Below are 14,409 nucleotides of genomic sequence, written 5' to 3'. Positions count from 1 at the left end.
ATTTATTTAGATTTATTTCTTGGTGTCTTTTTTTTCTTTTTTTTGAAGTTTCTTTATCATTTCCTCATCATCTCATGCCAACTTTTTAAAAAATCCTATCTTTCATCTTTAAAGTATTAACACTCGTTGCTTCATGTAAGATAATATGCTCACCTCACTTCTTGGCAAGGAACTTAAATATGCTCCACCTTAATAATGAATCCCACTTGGGAGGCATGCAAGATGTTATCGACTTGCCTTGCCTAAAATGGGTGCCTAGGAGAGCATTTAACCCACCTTTATTGGATGTCTTAATCTTACCTTAACTATTTTGGATCACTTATAAGAATTACTTTTTTACGACCACTATTACGATTTAAATCTATTGGTAACTTTTTTTTTGTTATAACTGTTAGCCTTCTTATTCTTTACACATCAACTCTACTTGATGCTTATTTTGCTCTTTGATGTACATGCTTATGATACACAAATTGATTTATGACTAAGACTTTTTTTTTGTTGTTCCTCACATTATGATCATCATCATCTTTATCTCAACTATTTGAGGTTTATTTTGTGGAGCACTATGATTTATAAATTTCACCCTAAATAATAGAGATAAGGCTAATGATTATGATGATGTGAGTAACACCTATGGAAGGTTAGTTCATGAATTAATAGATTGTGTTTTAAGCTTGTGCTGCAAAGATAAAAAGGCTCATTTATGATTTAGGCTGAAGCCTATTAACCAACAAAAATGATAACTTTAAATCCTACATAAACTTAAATCATGTTCCTTCTTTGGTTGATTTGAGTAAGATTTAAGCATGATTTAGCCTAAATCCCTCCAAATGACAAAATGACAACTAAATCTCATAGAAATTTAAATCATGTTCCTTCTTCGGTGGATTTGAGTAGGATTTAAGCGCGTTTTAGCCTAAATCTTGTCAAACAACAAAAATAACAACTTTAAATCTTACAGAAACCTAAATCACGTTCCTTGTCCATTTTACTTTAACTAAATTTAGCCAAAGAAGTGTGCGAAAAGGAAGAAAGTTGTTATCTTTGCTGCAAGCTTCTTTCATGACTTTCGATCTGACTGGAATGTTGTTGTTGAAGGTGGCGAAGAAGGTTACTTGTGCGACTTTTTCAAAACTCTAGTTCACACGAAGTATGTGAAACCGAAGCATCAATGAAAAAGGACAATGAGAAAAGCAAACCCTAGACAGTCCTAAGTCTTTAAAATATTAAATTAAATATATTAAGTTAGGTTTTTATTTAGAGATTAGAGATAAAATAAAATATTTTAAATATTTTATCAAATTGATATTTAAATAGTTAATGATTAATTATGATATTCATATATAAATCCTAAAAAAATTGACAATGCTAAATAATCTAGAATTTTTAAGATGTCAACAAAATTGCCCTTGCTATTTTTACCTTGCGCCATGAGCCATTGCTCGTACATAGCGTAAATAGTGCGTGTTATTTTGAAAATCTTTGCCGCACCAAGAAAATAATGTTTTATGTGTGTCGCATCGCACCGTGCACCATAGCGCACGCTATTTTGCGCCATTGACATATATGCTTGAAGCCATCCCATGATCCACTTCTCGTCCATTTCCGCACATGTTGCATTTTCATTGCATGAGATTCCATCTTCTCCCACGACACTATCCTGTGATTTGTAGTTGTCTTGCTGCACGATCTGAGACCCTAGCCTCGATCTCATGTACCCCATATCTTGCCATTGTTTTTGTCATTCACTCAACATCAGGCCATCATCCTTAACATTAAGTAATGCATTTCATTTTTTGCTAACCAAACTAAAAAAAATAATATCCAGAATTTAGTTTACAACCAACCAAACAATCTTAAAAATTTCAAATACATTGAGTTCATTTTACATTATTTTAAAATACATCTAAATTCTAAGTACTTGTGACCAAATAACGCCCTAGGCGATTCTAAATAATTAGGTAACGGTGATGAAGTTTATGCAAAAATAAAGCACTGAACCAACAAAATATCCACACTCAATTTTTCTTATATTGGTACAATCTCCTAGAAATTCCATATAACTTTTGTGAAAGAAGTGGAAATGTTGGACATATATTAAAGCTAGTAACGATAAATTTGGTAGTGATTTTGTTAGGATTAAGGCATATGGAAGATAATGTAGCAGAAATAAGATATGATTTAGTCATGTACTATGGGGGGTAGAAAATTCACTAATTAGGAGAAAAATGGACCAAAGGTGCATGGCTAGAAGTAGTGAAGAAAAAAAATTGTATAAAGTAGAGTTATCACTTCATATAGCCACTTAAAAAGCATGAATGGAAAAGTTGGATTCATAAAATTAGCCTTAAGGGGCTAATGACACCAAAGTACAAAATGTTGGGGAGGATGTGAAGAAGATGAAAATAAATATAGCAATTAAAGAAGTTGATGGAAGAGTTGGAGGTGGGGGAATAATAAATAGAAGGAACAGTACATGAGAAAAGAGTTGAACCTTGGAGTAGGTGATGAAAAGTAGGAAACAAAAGGATGAAAATTAACATTGTGGGAAAGAAGTAGAAGCATAATAAAGTGCATAAAGTGTTAGGAATAGAGTTTCGACGATTAATGAAGACAAATTCATTATATGGGATCAAAGTGAGCATACTAAGCCAATAAGATGACTAAATCATAATAGAGAGACAACATGATATTCATGAAAAAGTAACATGGTAGACATACTCCATATAAAAGAACCACTATATCAGGGAAGGACCTTGGTTTAATAGGGGATAATGAAGTAGCGCTTGATTCATGCAATGTTGCTGAAATAAGTTGTCTAGGGGATCACCCTTTGCATGTTGGCCTTCTACATAACCTTTCGATTTCTGTTTAGTTGTTGATCATTTAGGAACAACCAACTCATTTGCTTTGAGCCTCAATGTGTAGATGAGAAGACTAAGAGGTAATTTTTTTTAGGTAGATTGTGTTTGTTTTAATTAGATTTTTCTTGATGTGAATACCAGAGTTTATTTAAATATGGCACTGAGATTTCCTATGGGCATATGTCCTTATTGTCAATTTCCGTTTATGATCACAAGAGCTTACTCAATTAAAGAGTTGTTTGTTCATCAGGGTATGGCAGTGGACCCCCATTTTGCAATGTTAAAGGGTGAAACCCGCAATATTTAGAGAGCTTGTGGAAATATATGGTGTATGTTGAAGACTTGCTTTCAAGACAATAATCTTTTAGTTTACTAGCATAGAGGTAGTCATATTCATGGTTTAAAATTGCGCAATATGAGGCTCGCCTTTGCGTAATTCCAGTAAAAAACGCCTCGATGCTTACGCCTCGAGTTTTTTTATGAGGCTTGCGCCTCAACTTGGTTGAGGTCCGCCTTGAGGCCCGCCTCGCCTCACTAGCATGAGGCTTACGCCTCACGCTATATATATTAAAACTTACATAAATCTTGAAGTAAATGCCCGACATTGGACTCTATAGGAAAGGAGGAAGGGGAGAGCAATTCACCATGATGATGATTCAAATGAAGAACCCCTTAGTGATGGCAGTGCTGATGACTTATGAGTTCTTATGTGATATGTCATTGCTATTTATTTTTGGAAATTGGAATTATATGTTAATGAAAAGAATACTGGGATTTCCGAAAGATAGAATTTTGAGTTGAACTATATTTCATGTTGTCTTATTATTGAGATATTTTGATTTCACTTCATATCTTATGCTTTTTTATATTTTATATTATTCACTCATTAGTATATAACAAATTTATCATTTTATGTTTACGCAATCTTTTGATTTTGAGGCTTACGCCTCAAAAGGCCTTGAGGCTTACGCCTCGCCTCACGAATGAAAAACGTCTCAATACCCGAATACTCAATTTTAAACATTGGTCATATTAGTTTTTTTTTTGAAAAGTTCATAGGCTCAAAACAATATCAATTGCAGTATAGGGTATTAGGCATGACCAATAAAAGCTTAGAGGCACAATGTGACAATTTGTTAGTTATTCGTGAGTTTTATTTTGACTCAAAGTTGTAAGAAACCTATGGATTTCATTGATGGGCATGGGAGTTGATGCGAGTTTAGGTTGGATTAAGGCTAACATCAATTAGAATGCTCAAATTAATTGGGATGAGGCTTACATCTATTGGAAGGCTTGATTTTTGATTTAGTGGGTTTGATACCATTGTGTCAACCCAAGTTAATTTTGATAGGGCTTACATCCATTGGAAGGCCTGTAAATGTAACTTCTAAAAATGGAAAGCTCAGTGATGAGTTACAACCTATCTTATAGATGAAGTGGGTTAATCTATCGTTTTTTAGAGCTTCCATTCTCTCAAGATATGGTTACTCTTAGTATAATACTTGTGATCAATTAAGGGGTACTTCCATGCTTATTTGCTTTCTTTTCCGAATGCTAACAAAGACATCACTTGATGTTCATTTTCATGGGAGCTTTAGATAATCATTCTATTTATGGAATATCTAAGTATTATGTATCATTGTCAGATTCTAACTATGTGCGAACATAAGCCGCTATGACCTTTAATGAAGCTACCAAGTAATAATTTCTAGCATCTAGATGTCCAAAGCCGAACTATGAATAACGATACAAACTTGAAACCTATCCAAATATTTAAAGCCATGCTTGTTTGTTTGAATATATCAGTTTTACAGCCTCTTGAACTGCCAAACCACATACATGAATTACAACACACACACAGACATATATATCCATCTGTCCAATGTTAAAAAAATGATTGGCCTATGTTAAAAAAGGTAGAGGTAGAAATAAAATGACTATTAGAAATTATTTAAAAATGATAATTTTATTAGATTTAAATGAGAATTTTACTTTTAATAGGATACTATGGAGAAAAATAATTCATGTAGTTGAACCTACGTAGTGGGATATGGGCTTCTTGTTTTTACCTCAATAATGCACACCCATAGAATAATTCTAATTATTTATTGTGAATATGATCATTAGGCTATTTAATGATTTTTATTAGAAAGATATTGGATGGTTTTTTTATTAAAGGAATAAAAGTAGTGATTTTATGACAATAAAGATTTTGAAGCATAGAAATTAATACAATATCAATCTAAGATATATGTTGTCAGTTATAATTTATTGTTTTGCATGCCTGTATGCCCCTAGCCATCACATTTATATTTCTACTCAAATTTGATATTTTGACTATTAAAGGAATGTTGCAAGTGGCACTTTAATTGTTGGCTCCAGTGAATTTTGGAACCATTTTAATCACTGCTTTTTCTGCACATTCATCACCCACATCATAAACAGAATAAAGAGCCCCAAAAAGAAATTTTCTCTTAGTGGCTCATGGTGATATTTTGTCCAATTAAATTAAGTTTTTATTCACCCAGTTTCTAGTTATTTAATTTATCGAAAAATCTTGTGTGCAGCCATCCAGCCGTTTTGATGAACTGCCAGATGATTTTGATTTTAATGGAAAGCTTCCTGGTTCATTCGACGATGGTGATCCCCAAACAACAAATTTGTATGTTGGAAACCTCTCACCACAGGTACACAATGTTTTTAATACTTATTAAGATTGTTGATCGCTTGTGCTGAAGATTGATGAGATGGTTATCCTATGATTCTCTTACAATTGGGGCTACGACAGGTTGATGAAAATTTTCTTCTGAGGACATTTGGTAGGTTTGGGCCAATAGCAAGTGTGAAGATTATGTGGCCCAGAACAGAGGAGGAGCGGAGGCGGCAAAGAAATTGTGGTTTTGTTGCTTTCATGAACAGGGCTGACGGACAGGCTGCTAAAGATGAAATGCAAGGTTAGATAAACTCAAATTTTCTTATTTGGATGAATTGGTAAATATTTTAACTTCCTCTTCTCTTTAATATTAGTAATTTAAGAAGATTTATTGATCTCAATTACTTTGGATTTATAAGTGCAAAATAGAGACAAAATAATAGACGACAATCATTGTAAACTTCAAGAAATTTCAGTTAAAACTTGCAAATACAAGCCGAGAAGGCATGTCAAAGCTTCATTCAAGAACACATTCACTCGGTACACATCAAGACATAAAGCAGACGATGATGCTTGCAAATTAAGTTAGTTAATTCCAACCAATAGAAAAATAAATCTTGATATGAAGACTTCCAAGTCGTTATTTTGCAGATCTTTTCTTATGGTGATGTTCTACCATAGTACACGCGTTAGGTGCAAAATACCAATCCTCTTTCTAGTTTTAGTAGGAGGTAATTATGTGAAAGTCTTGAGGGTCCCAGGAGGCATTTTAAATATTCGATACCATCCTTTATTCTTTCTTTTGATTTCTTTTTTATGTTGTGCTACATAGAAGCATAGAAGTAATCTTCTATGAGTCATTAAAGTATAAAGGAAGATAAATTGGTATTTTTTTTAACCTGGCTAAGTCTGTTTGAGGGGGAGTTAATTCATTTTGTGAATATCATCATCAACCTTAATTCCTAGCCAACACTAGAGAGAAAATAAAAAATAGTGAGGAGTCATGAATGTTAAATTTCCATCTTAATTTTTCTTTCAAATGTGATGCATATAGTTAGAAACATCAACCTCGCTTTCTTTTTGCAAACATAGTGATAATTAAGTTGTATTTAGATTATTGTATTATGGATGTTGATAATTTTCAATACGAACCATGAACTTATTATTTCCGTTATAAAATATAAAGTTGGTTTGTTATTCATTGTTTATCTTTATTACTAGTAATGCAATTGCATTGTTGTGAGAAAAGCAACACAACCCTTTATTTTTTTGTTCTGTAAACTTTCATCTAAAGCCAAAAGTTATCAAGAAGAATAAATAACTTGGTAAATTCATTTAGTTAATGCTACGTAACCAATGGCTTCCTTCTCAATACTCTACTTAGTGAAAGTTAGTTGATGTTTATATGACTCTTATTTGCAGGTGTCGTGATATATGAGTATGAGCTTAAGATTGGCTGGGGAAAATCTGTTGCACTTCCGGCACAGGCCCTCCCTGCTCCACCACCAGGACAGATGGCTATCCGTAACAAAGATGTAAGGTCCACCTGAAGTTGTATCCTTCTATTTGTTTTACTTCTTTAGAATGTTTCTGTGTTGCTTTCTTGGTTTAAAATTTCATCGGAAAAATAGAAATTGAGGGACCTGTATTAAAGTATATTTCCTTACTAATTTATGGGCACAACTAGCCAGTTTTCTACATGTCCTACTTTCTGTTGCTAATTAATTGGAATCTGTTAATTTACAGGGCGGTACTGTGGTCTTGTCTGGACCTGATGGTTTGCCAATTACTTCTGTCGCCGGCCAAAATTCTGAGCTGGTATGTTGATTGATGCATGTCATATTATATTCTAGGAGTTGGGATCTTGTTATAATCTTTAATGCTATTCTGCTTTTGTTCTTTTTGCATTATGCAGCAGGAATATTTCTTATGTGCTGCCATACCACTTTCTACATCTTCTAAACATTGGGATACTATGGCATAACAACATAACTTTACTGAGAAACTCTTTCTTGTTATTTCTTCTTATTTTAAAACTTCTGGAAGAACTTTGATCATTCAAACATATCCATGACTTTTAACACATAATATAGTACCTGCTTTATGAGCCCATATCTATGAACTTTGATGTCAATGTTTTTTGCATGTTCATTTTTAAATTCTCTAGTTCTTACGTTCATTTCATTCGCTTTCTTTCTTTGTCTGTCCATTAAATTCTCCTCATTTTTGCATTGCTTATCAGCTTGGTGTTAGGCAAGGAAAGCATGAATACATATGGAGAATTGAGAGATTCAATGAAAATTGGAAAAAGAAAAGTTGGCACCTAATTTTGGAAACATTCATCACCTTATTTTATATAACAACTCTGCTCATTATGAGCCTAGGGACATTTATGGTTCCTTTAACACTTGACTAATTTTTTCACTCTCAGTTTGTTCTGCTTTTTATTTCAAATTTCATTAAACTTATCATGTGTAAGCATGCATCAATATTTGTTGCTTGTATCTTTTGCAAATGCTTGCAGATGATTTTCCATGCAATGGGGTTAATGTTGGCTCAAACTTATATTTATATGCTATCTTGATGAATGCTAATGCTTACTTTGCTAAGAAAGCCATGTAATTCCTACATATCTATTGTTACTAACGGAAAATTGAATGCTGCATTAATTATGGACAAATAGATTTCCTGCTATGATGCCATATGAATGTGAGCTCTATTGCTTTAAACCATTAGCTGGCTTTAACTTAATAAAGCCTAAAGCAATTTGATTACTTAATTCATAAACTCATTCAAAATTCTTTTGCTTTTTAGGTTGGATTCATGTTAATGAGGATTATAATATTTTTAATTTGAGCTTAGTTGGATTAGTCTCATATGCGGAGCAATAAGTGAATGTTGAGACTTGGTAAATTTTATAATTTGCAACTAGGTGGATTATATTGTATGGATTTGAGTGTTGGGTTGTAAAGAAGGCATTAATAACTAACTTGAGTGTGAAAAAATGAAAATGTTAATATGGATATATGTAAAATTAAAATGATTGAGAAATTATCATATTGTTGGGTCATTGAATGTAACATCTATTGAAGATAAGGTAGTAGAATATAGACTAGAGTGATTTGGCTATGTGCAATAAAGGTTTAGAGGATGCGCTAATAAGATAGATAAATTTAAATATTGAAAGAAAAGGAAAAATGGTCAATCAAAGGTAACATAGTTGCGGCAAAAAATGCCCCAAAATTTTTTTAAAACATCATGCAATGCCTCAGCGGGGACTTATAGAGAATGAGGGTTCATAAGGTTAACTAAAAATAGTTGGGATAAGAGTAATGATGATGATGTTAGGATTAGCTTTCTGAAATGTATTTGTAAAAGCTATGCATACTATTTTACATTCATTGGTTGTTTTGCCCTCAAACTTACGGGAAAATTCTATAAGATGGTGGTGAGACCTGCAATGCTTTATGGTGTCGAATGTTGGCCATTAAAAGAGAAGCATAATACTAAGTTAAGTGTTGCAGAGATGAGGATGCTTAGGTGGATGAGTGGCTTTACCCTTAGAGATATGATACGAAATGAGCATATACGTGAAAAGGTTGGAGTAGCTCCAGTGGAAGATAAGATTCCAGTGGAAGATAAGATTAGAGAGAGTCTCCTTAGATGGTTTGGCCACATTAAATGGAGGCCTTTTGATGACCCGGTTAGGAAAGTTGAGGTATTAGATTTGACTTATGTTAAGAAAGGTAGAGGTAGACCTAAAAAGACTTGGTTAGAAAATATTAGACATGATATTTCTTTATTAGATTTAAATGAGAATTTGACTTTTAATATGACACAATGGAGAAAAAGGATTCATGTAGCCAACCCCACATAGTGGGACAAAGGCTTGATGTTGTTGTTGTTGGTTGTTTTGGGAGATTTAGTAAAGTAATATAATTTTAACATTGCAATTATTTGAAAATCATGTATTGATTTTAACTTTGTGCTGTTAGTCTGCTAACTAAATTTAGAACTACCTAACTCGCTAAATATGCAATGAACTAGCCAATGATGGTATTGGTATTGGGTTTATGGAGGGGTTTAAATGCCTCTTTTCTGATGAGGACATCGACAAACGCTATCGACATGTGTATCGACGAAGGAATTGCAGATCTACGGCCACGATTCAGCGCCTCTACTTTTGATTCAGTTTTCATGATATGTTATTTAGTTATTTGTCGTTTTCCGTTTTTACCCTTTGGGGAGTTGTTTTGTTATTGTAGCCCATAGAGCAATCTTGTACTTGTTCTTTTCATGAGTAGAGACCTATATATAGTGGTCTCATATGTTGTATTTTTTTTTTTTATGAATGATCAATGAAATTTTATTTGCTTCTACTTCTTTTCTTGCATGAGAGCTAGAGAGAAGGGAGAGTGAGCTCAAGAGGAGCAAGTGCAAGGCCCACCAATCGTTGGAAGAGTCCACGACTCGTTTATCTTCTTTGTATTCTCCTTCATCTCCTTTCCCCACTCCATCCGTCATTCCTTCCTACTCCTCCACCACCAAGTGCTTAACCTCCACTATCCAATCCCTCCTCAAGCTCCACCACCGGTTTCACCTCATCCTTCCCCAACCGAATTCTCCCAAACCCCACCACCATGTCGCCGGCCCTAGTGGCCATCCACCATTAATGATGGTTAATGTCATCATCATCACCTACCTAAATAATCTCCCTTGATTTAGGAATTGGACTCCTCAATTCAAAATTTGAAATTTCAAATTCTTTTCTAATTTGTCAAAGCCATATTTGGAAAGTTTTAAATCTCATTCAATTTAATTTTAAATTGAATCAGATTTAATTTTCCTTTTCTTTTTTTTTTTTTGAAAGCTAAATAAAGAAGCTTTGAAATCTTCACCTCTCTCCCTCTCCCACCTACATGCCGCTGGCCACATGTATGGTTTTCCCATTAATCCCCAATTAATGCAATTGTTATAATTAATTTGAAATCAAATTTCAAATTAATTTCCCTCCAAATCTACTTAAATCCTGAAATTAATTTCAGGTTTGGCATAAAACCCCTCTCCCTCTCTCTCCATGCCGCCGACCCCATGCTTGCCCCCCGCCCCCCAATTAATGCTCATTCAAGGCCCTTAATTGCAATTAATTTGAAATCCAAATTTCAAATTAATTCCCTCCAATTTTACTCAAAACCTGAAATTATTTTCAGATTTTGGAGATTAGAACACCTCCACCTTACTTAACCTAAGTTCTTTCAAACCCTAGCCCCTTTCCACCCCTTCAAGCCGTCGGCCTCCCTCCCCACCGCCGTCTCTCTCGTTCTTCTTCTTTCTTGTGTTCTCTCCTTCTCATGCTTATGATGCATGGCCGATCTCGAAGTTGATCACGGCTTTGCTTACAACGATTGTGGGGAGATCGACATCCTTCTCTCCCCCCTTCTATGATCCTGATTGGGAGTACGACGAAACTTTGGAAGATACGTCAAGCGCATCCTCTAATGCTTAGCGGAAACGATCGATCTCCAAAAACTCAAGACGCCTTGGCTTCTCATTGGAAGATCCACCCCTTCTTCGTCCGAGGCTACTTCTCCATCAACAAAGATCTTCGGCGCCATCTTCCTAGTGGTACTATCATTCTTCATTGGACTCGCCTTCCGCCGCTAAACCCAAGGAGTGCATGAGTGAGGTGGTACTCAAGGTGAACCTCTCTTTGTTAAAAGATGGATTTTGTTACGAACATGTAATATTTACTATTTATTAAGAATTTTGATTGGATTGTACGGTTTGCATCAAAAGCACTTCTTTGGCCTAAGCAAGTTGATTTCTTTAAATTCTTACTCTCTTTTAAATTTAAGCAATAATTTGTCGTGAGCAAAATTTTATTCAATTGTTCTTTTAATTTTCAAAGTAACTCCTCGTAGTTTCACATCACTTTCCCCAATGATGGTCTTGGCATTGGTTTTACGGAGGGGTTTAAATGTCTCCCTTCCCTTGAATTAGAGTTACCATTTGTTAAACTGGCACCACTTGAACGTATGGGTAAACCTTTTTTTGCTTGAATATTTTTCTTTTTGATTATTCAACTACTACTTGGTTTATATATATATATATATAATATTTGTCAACCACCTGAGAGCAGATGAGCGTAGTTGTTGATTTTTGAACTGTGAAAAGAACGGTTGCTAAAGAGGGAACTTTATTAGTAAAAGAATTTGCTGACATGAGCCTGAAGAGAATTTATTAAAAAAAAATTGATAAACTAGAAATAACATCAAATGTAGCTCCAAATAGAAATGATCGTTGAAAAAGTATTCCAAAAGGTTTCATGGAATAAACACAAATATGCTTGTTGATGATGAATTTTTGCTGCAGGTTCTCACCCCAAATGTTCCTGATATATTGGTTGTTCCTCCCGAAGATAAACATCTGCGTCATGTGGTTGACACAATGGCATTGCATGTTCTTGATGGAGGATGTGCTTTTGAACAAGCAATAATGGAAAGGGGTCGTGGAAATAAGCTGTTCAACTTCTTATTTGAACTTGGGTCAAAAGAACACAGTTACTATGTATGGAGACTCTACTCTTTTGCCCAGGTATGATAACTGTATTGTATTTAATTAGGCTTTTTTTTCATAGCTTTTAGACCATATGTTTACATTTATCCACACCTAATCTTTTGTTTAGCATTGCTGATCACCGAACTTGGTAAAGTTTGAGAGCGACAGGCCTAGTTTAGTGAAGACAGTGTTGTTTGTTGAATCCAGATCTTAGTCTCCTATCAGCACATTAATAAATATACACATATAAAGAAAAACTTAAAATTCCTTCCCAAATTTTTTTTGAAGATTTGTTCATTTCTCTGTTTTATTTTTTCCTTACATTCTTGATCATGTTATTTCAATATTTTTACAAACAGCTCAATTGTGCTGAGCTACTCCTAATTTTGTAGTTTTTTTTGGTACCCAGTTTATATCTGTTGTTCTATGTTTCTTTTATTCATTCACTCATTTATATTTAAGTTGCTTCTTGACAATACGTTTTCCTTTTTTATTTTGTATTTAGTCCCTTAATTTGTTCTAGCGTAGGTTATGGTTGGTGATATGCTATAAATCTTTTTAGATTGTATTTATTTAATTGCTATGCTATAGAAATGTCTCGCTGTTGTTATGTCAGCAGTCTGTAATAGGTACTATGCATCTATTAGGGTTGCTCTTTGATGGACAAAAACATGGAAGCTTCAATGATCTTAAAATAAAGCTCTTTGCGCTTCATTTTATCCATAGGGCGTATAAACTTTAGGCTACATTTTGTTGGCACATCTATATGGTTCAATTTTTTGGTCTAAACTTTCAGGCTGTGATAAAAGATCCGCTTCTCTAATGCTCAATATTATCTGCATGCTTTCTTCAGAAACCCATCAAATCATCACGTCTTGGCTGAACTGTGCTGTAACCCATCAAGTTGTTTCACTAAATCAGTTTCGTTGCTCTTGAAAAATAAAGCACTTTGCTGTTCACTTTGGCCATAGGGCATTTAAACTTTAAACAAAATTTTGTTTTCAGTGAAGGTTGGCACATTTACATGCTCCAATTTTTCAGTCCGGACCTTCAGGCTTTAATTGAAGATTCAATTTTTGTATGCTCAATATTGTATGCCATTGCAAGCTTTCTTGGAAAACCCATTAAATCATTGCAAATATCTTTATGGATCATAAATGCATAAATATCTAGCTAAAGCGGAATTTTAAAACATGAAATGTCAAGGAAAAATACTCCTAAAAAGACGATGCATATAGTCAAGCATATGGAGCAAACCATTAAAATGGTTGTCGTGCTAAAGGATGATTTGTTAATTACAGATTTTAAGTTCGTAAGCTTTCATGTGTATATTCCAAAAGCCATTTCATGATGTGTATTACATTTATGATGCACCGATACGGACAAGATATGACACAGACACATGATACGTCTATTTATGAAAATATGTGATATTAATATGATTTTGACATGACGTTATACTTCATATATTTTGAAATGAAATTTTTTTGTATATTATTATGCAATTTAAATAAAATATAAAATGTGTCATACATTCTGACATAATAGGATTGTAAAAAAACCACATTATTTAAGGATGAAAAAAATAAATAAAATATATTTTTTTATCTTTCATGAGCATTAAGTGGCATAAAAATTAAATGAAAAAATATACTTGCTCCCCAACAAAATAGAAGAGGTGATAGCTGAGTTACAGGCCTATGGCATCTGCTTGTGAGAGTTTTAAGACATGATGGCATGAACCATTAGGGATTTAAGTATTTGAACTTAGTCATTCTAGGGCACGCACATTGATATATATATATATATATATATATATATTTTCATTTTTTTTAAGTTTGACATGTAGATGGCATGTTTAATGTGTCAAAAGTATGTCGGACACTGCATTATATTGTAGTGTCGGTGCTTCACTGCTCTGCATAGAAATTGTCATTATGTATCAAGCTTTCATTTCCAAAAAAGTATACTTTCCAGTCTCTATGGTGGTCTTATTGTTTTTTTCTTATGTGGAATGCAGGGTGACACCTTACAGCGGTGGCGTACAGAACCTTTTATAATGATTACTGGAAGTGGCAGGTGAAGTATATGTGATTCACTGGTACAAGTTACCCGAAGAATGATTTACCATTGACATAAATTTTTTCCCTAAAATAAGCGATCTGCACGAGGAGGCACCCATTTATGTAGACTTTTATGTAACCCCTTAATCAAGAATAAACGGAGAGCTATAACATCTCAAGCAATACTTAAATACAATGAATGGAGAATGAGGGTTCATAAAAAGCTAACCCAAATACTTCGGAAAGGCTAAATGCCTACGGTTGATTATGA

At 33.9% G+C, this 14,409-nt stretch overlaps 1 protein-coding gene across 2 annotated transcripts in view; it reads left to right on the top strand.

The window, feature by feature from the left end:
- LOC110113111 (protein RRC1) overlaps nucleotides 1–14,409 on the top strand; it is a 52,901-nt gene that overhangs the window by 34,998 nt on the left and 3,494 nt on the right. For both annotated transcript variants that reach the window (XM_020845541.2, XM_028697555.1), the window contains 6 exons: nucleotides 5,432–5,551; nucleotides 5,653–5,818; nucleotides 6,940–7,052; nucleotides 7,264–7,335; nucleotides 11,890–12,111; nucleotides 14,096–14,154. In XM_020845541.2, coding sequence (XP_020701200.1) covers nucleotides 5,432–5,551; nucleotides 5,653–5,818; nucleotides 6,940–7,052; nucleotides 7,264–7,335; nucleotides 11,890–12,111; nucleotides 14,096–14,154 — 752 coding nt within the window. The remainder of the gene's footprint in view (nucleotides 1–5,431; nucleotides 5,552–5,652; nucleotides 5,819–6,939; nucleotides 7,053–7,263; nucleotides 7,336–11,889; nucleotides 12,112–14,095; nucleotides 14,155–14,409) is intronic.

This window comes from Dendrobium catenatum, unplaced genomic scaffold, assembly GCF_001605985.2.
Source record: "Dendrobium catenatum unplaced genomic scaffold, ASM160598v2 fragScaff_scaffold_972, whole genome shotgun sequence".
Taxonomy (NCBI): Eukaryota; Viridiplantae; Streptophyta; class Magnoliopsida; order Asparagales; family Orchidaceae; genus Dendrobium; species Dendrobium catenatum.
Note: the sequence above shows the minus strand (reverse complement) of the source record. Positions and strands in the feature narration are given on the sequence as shown.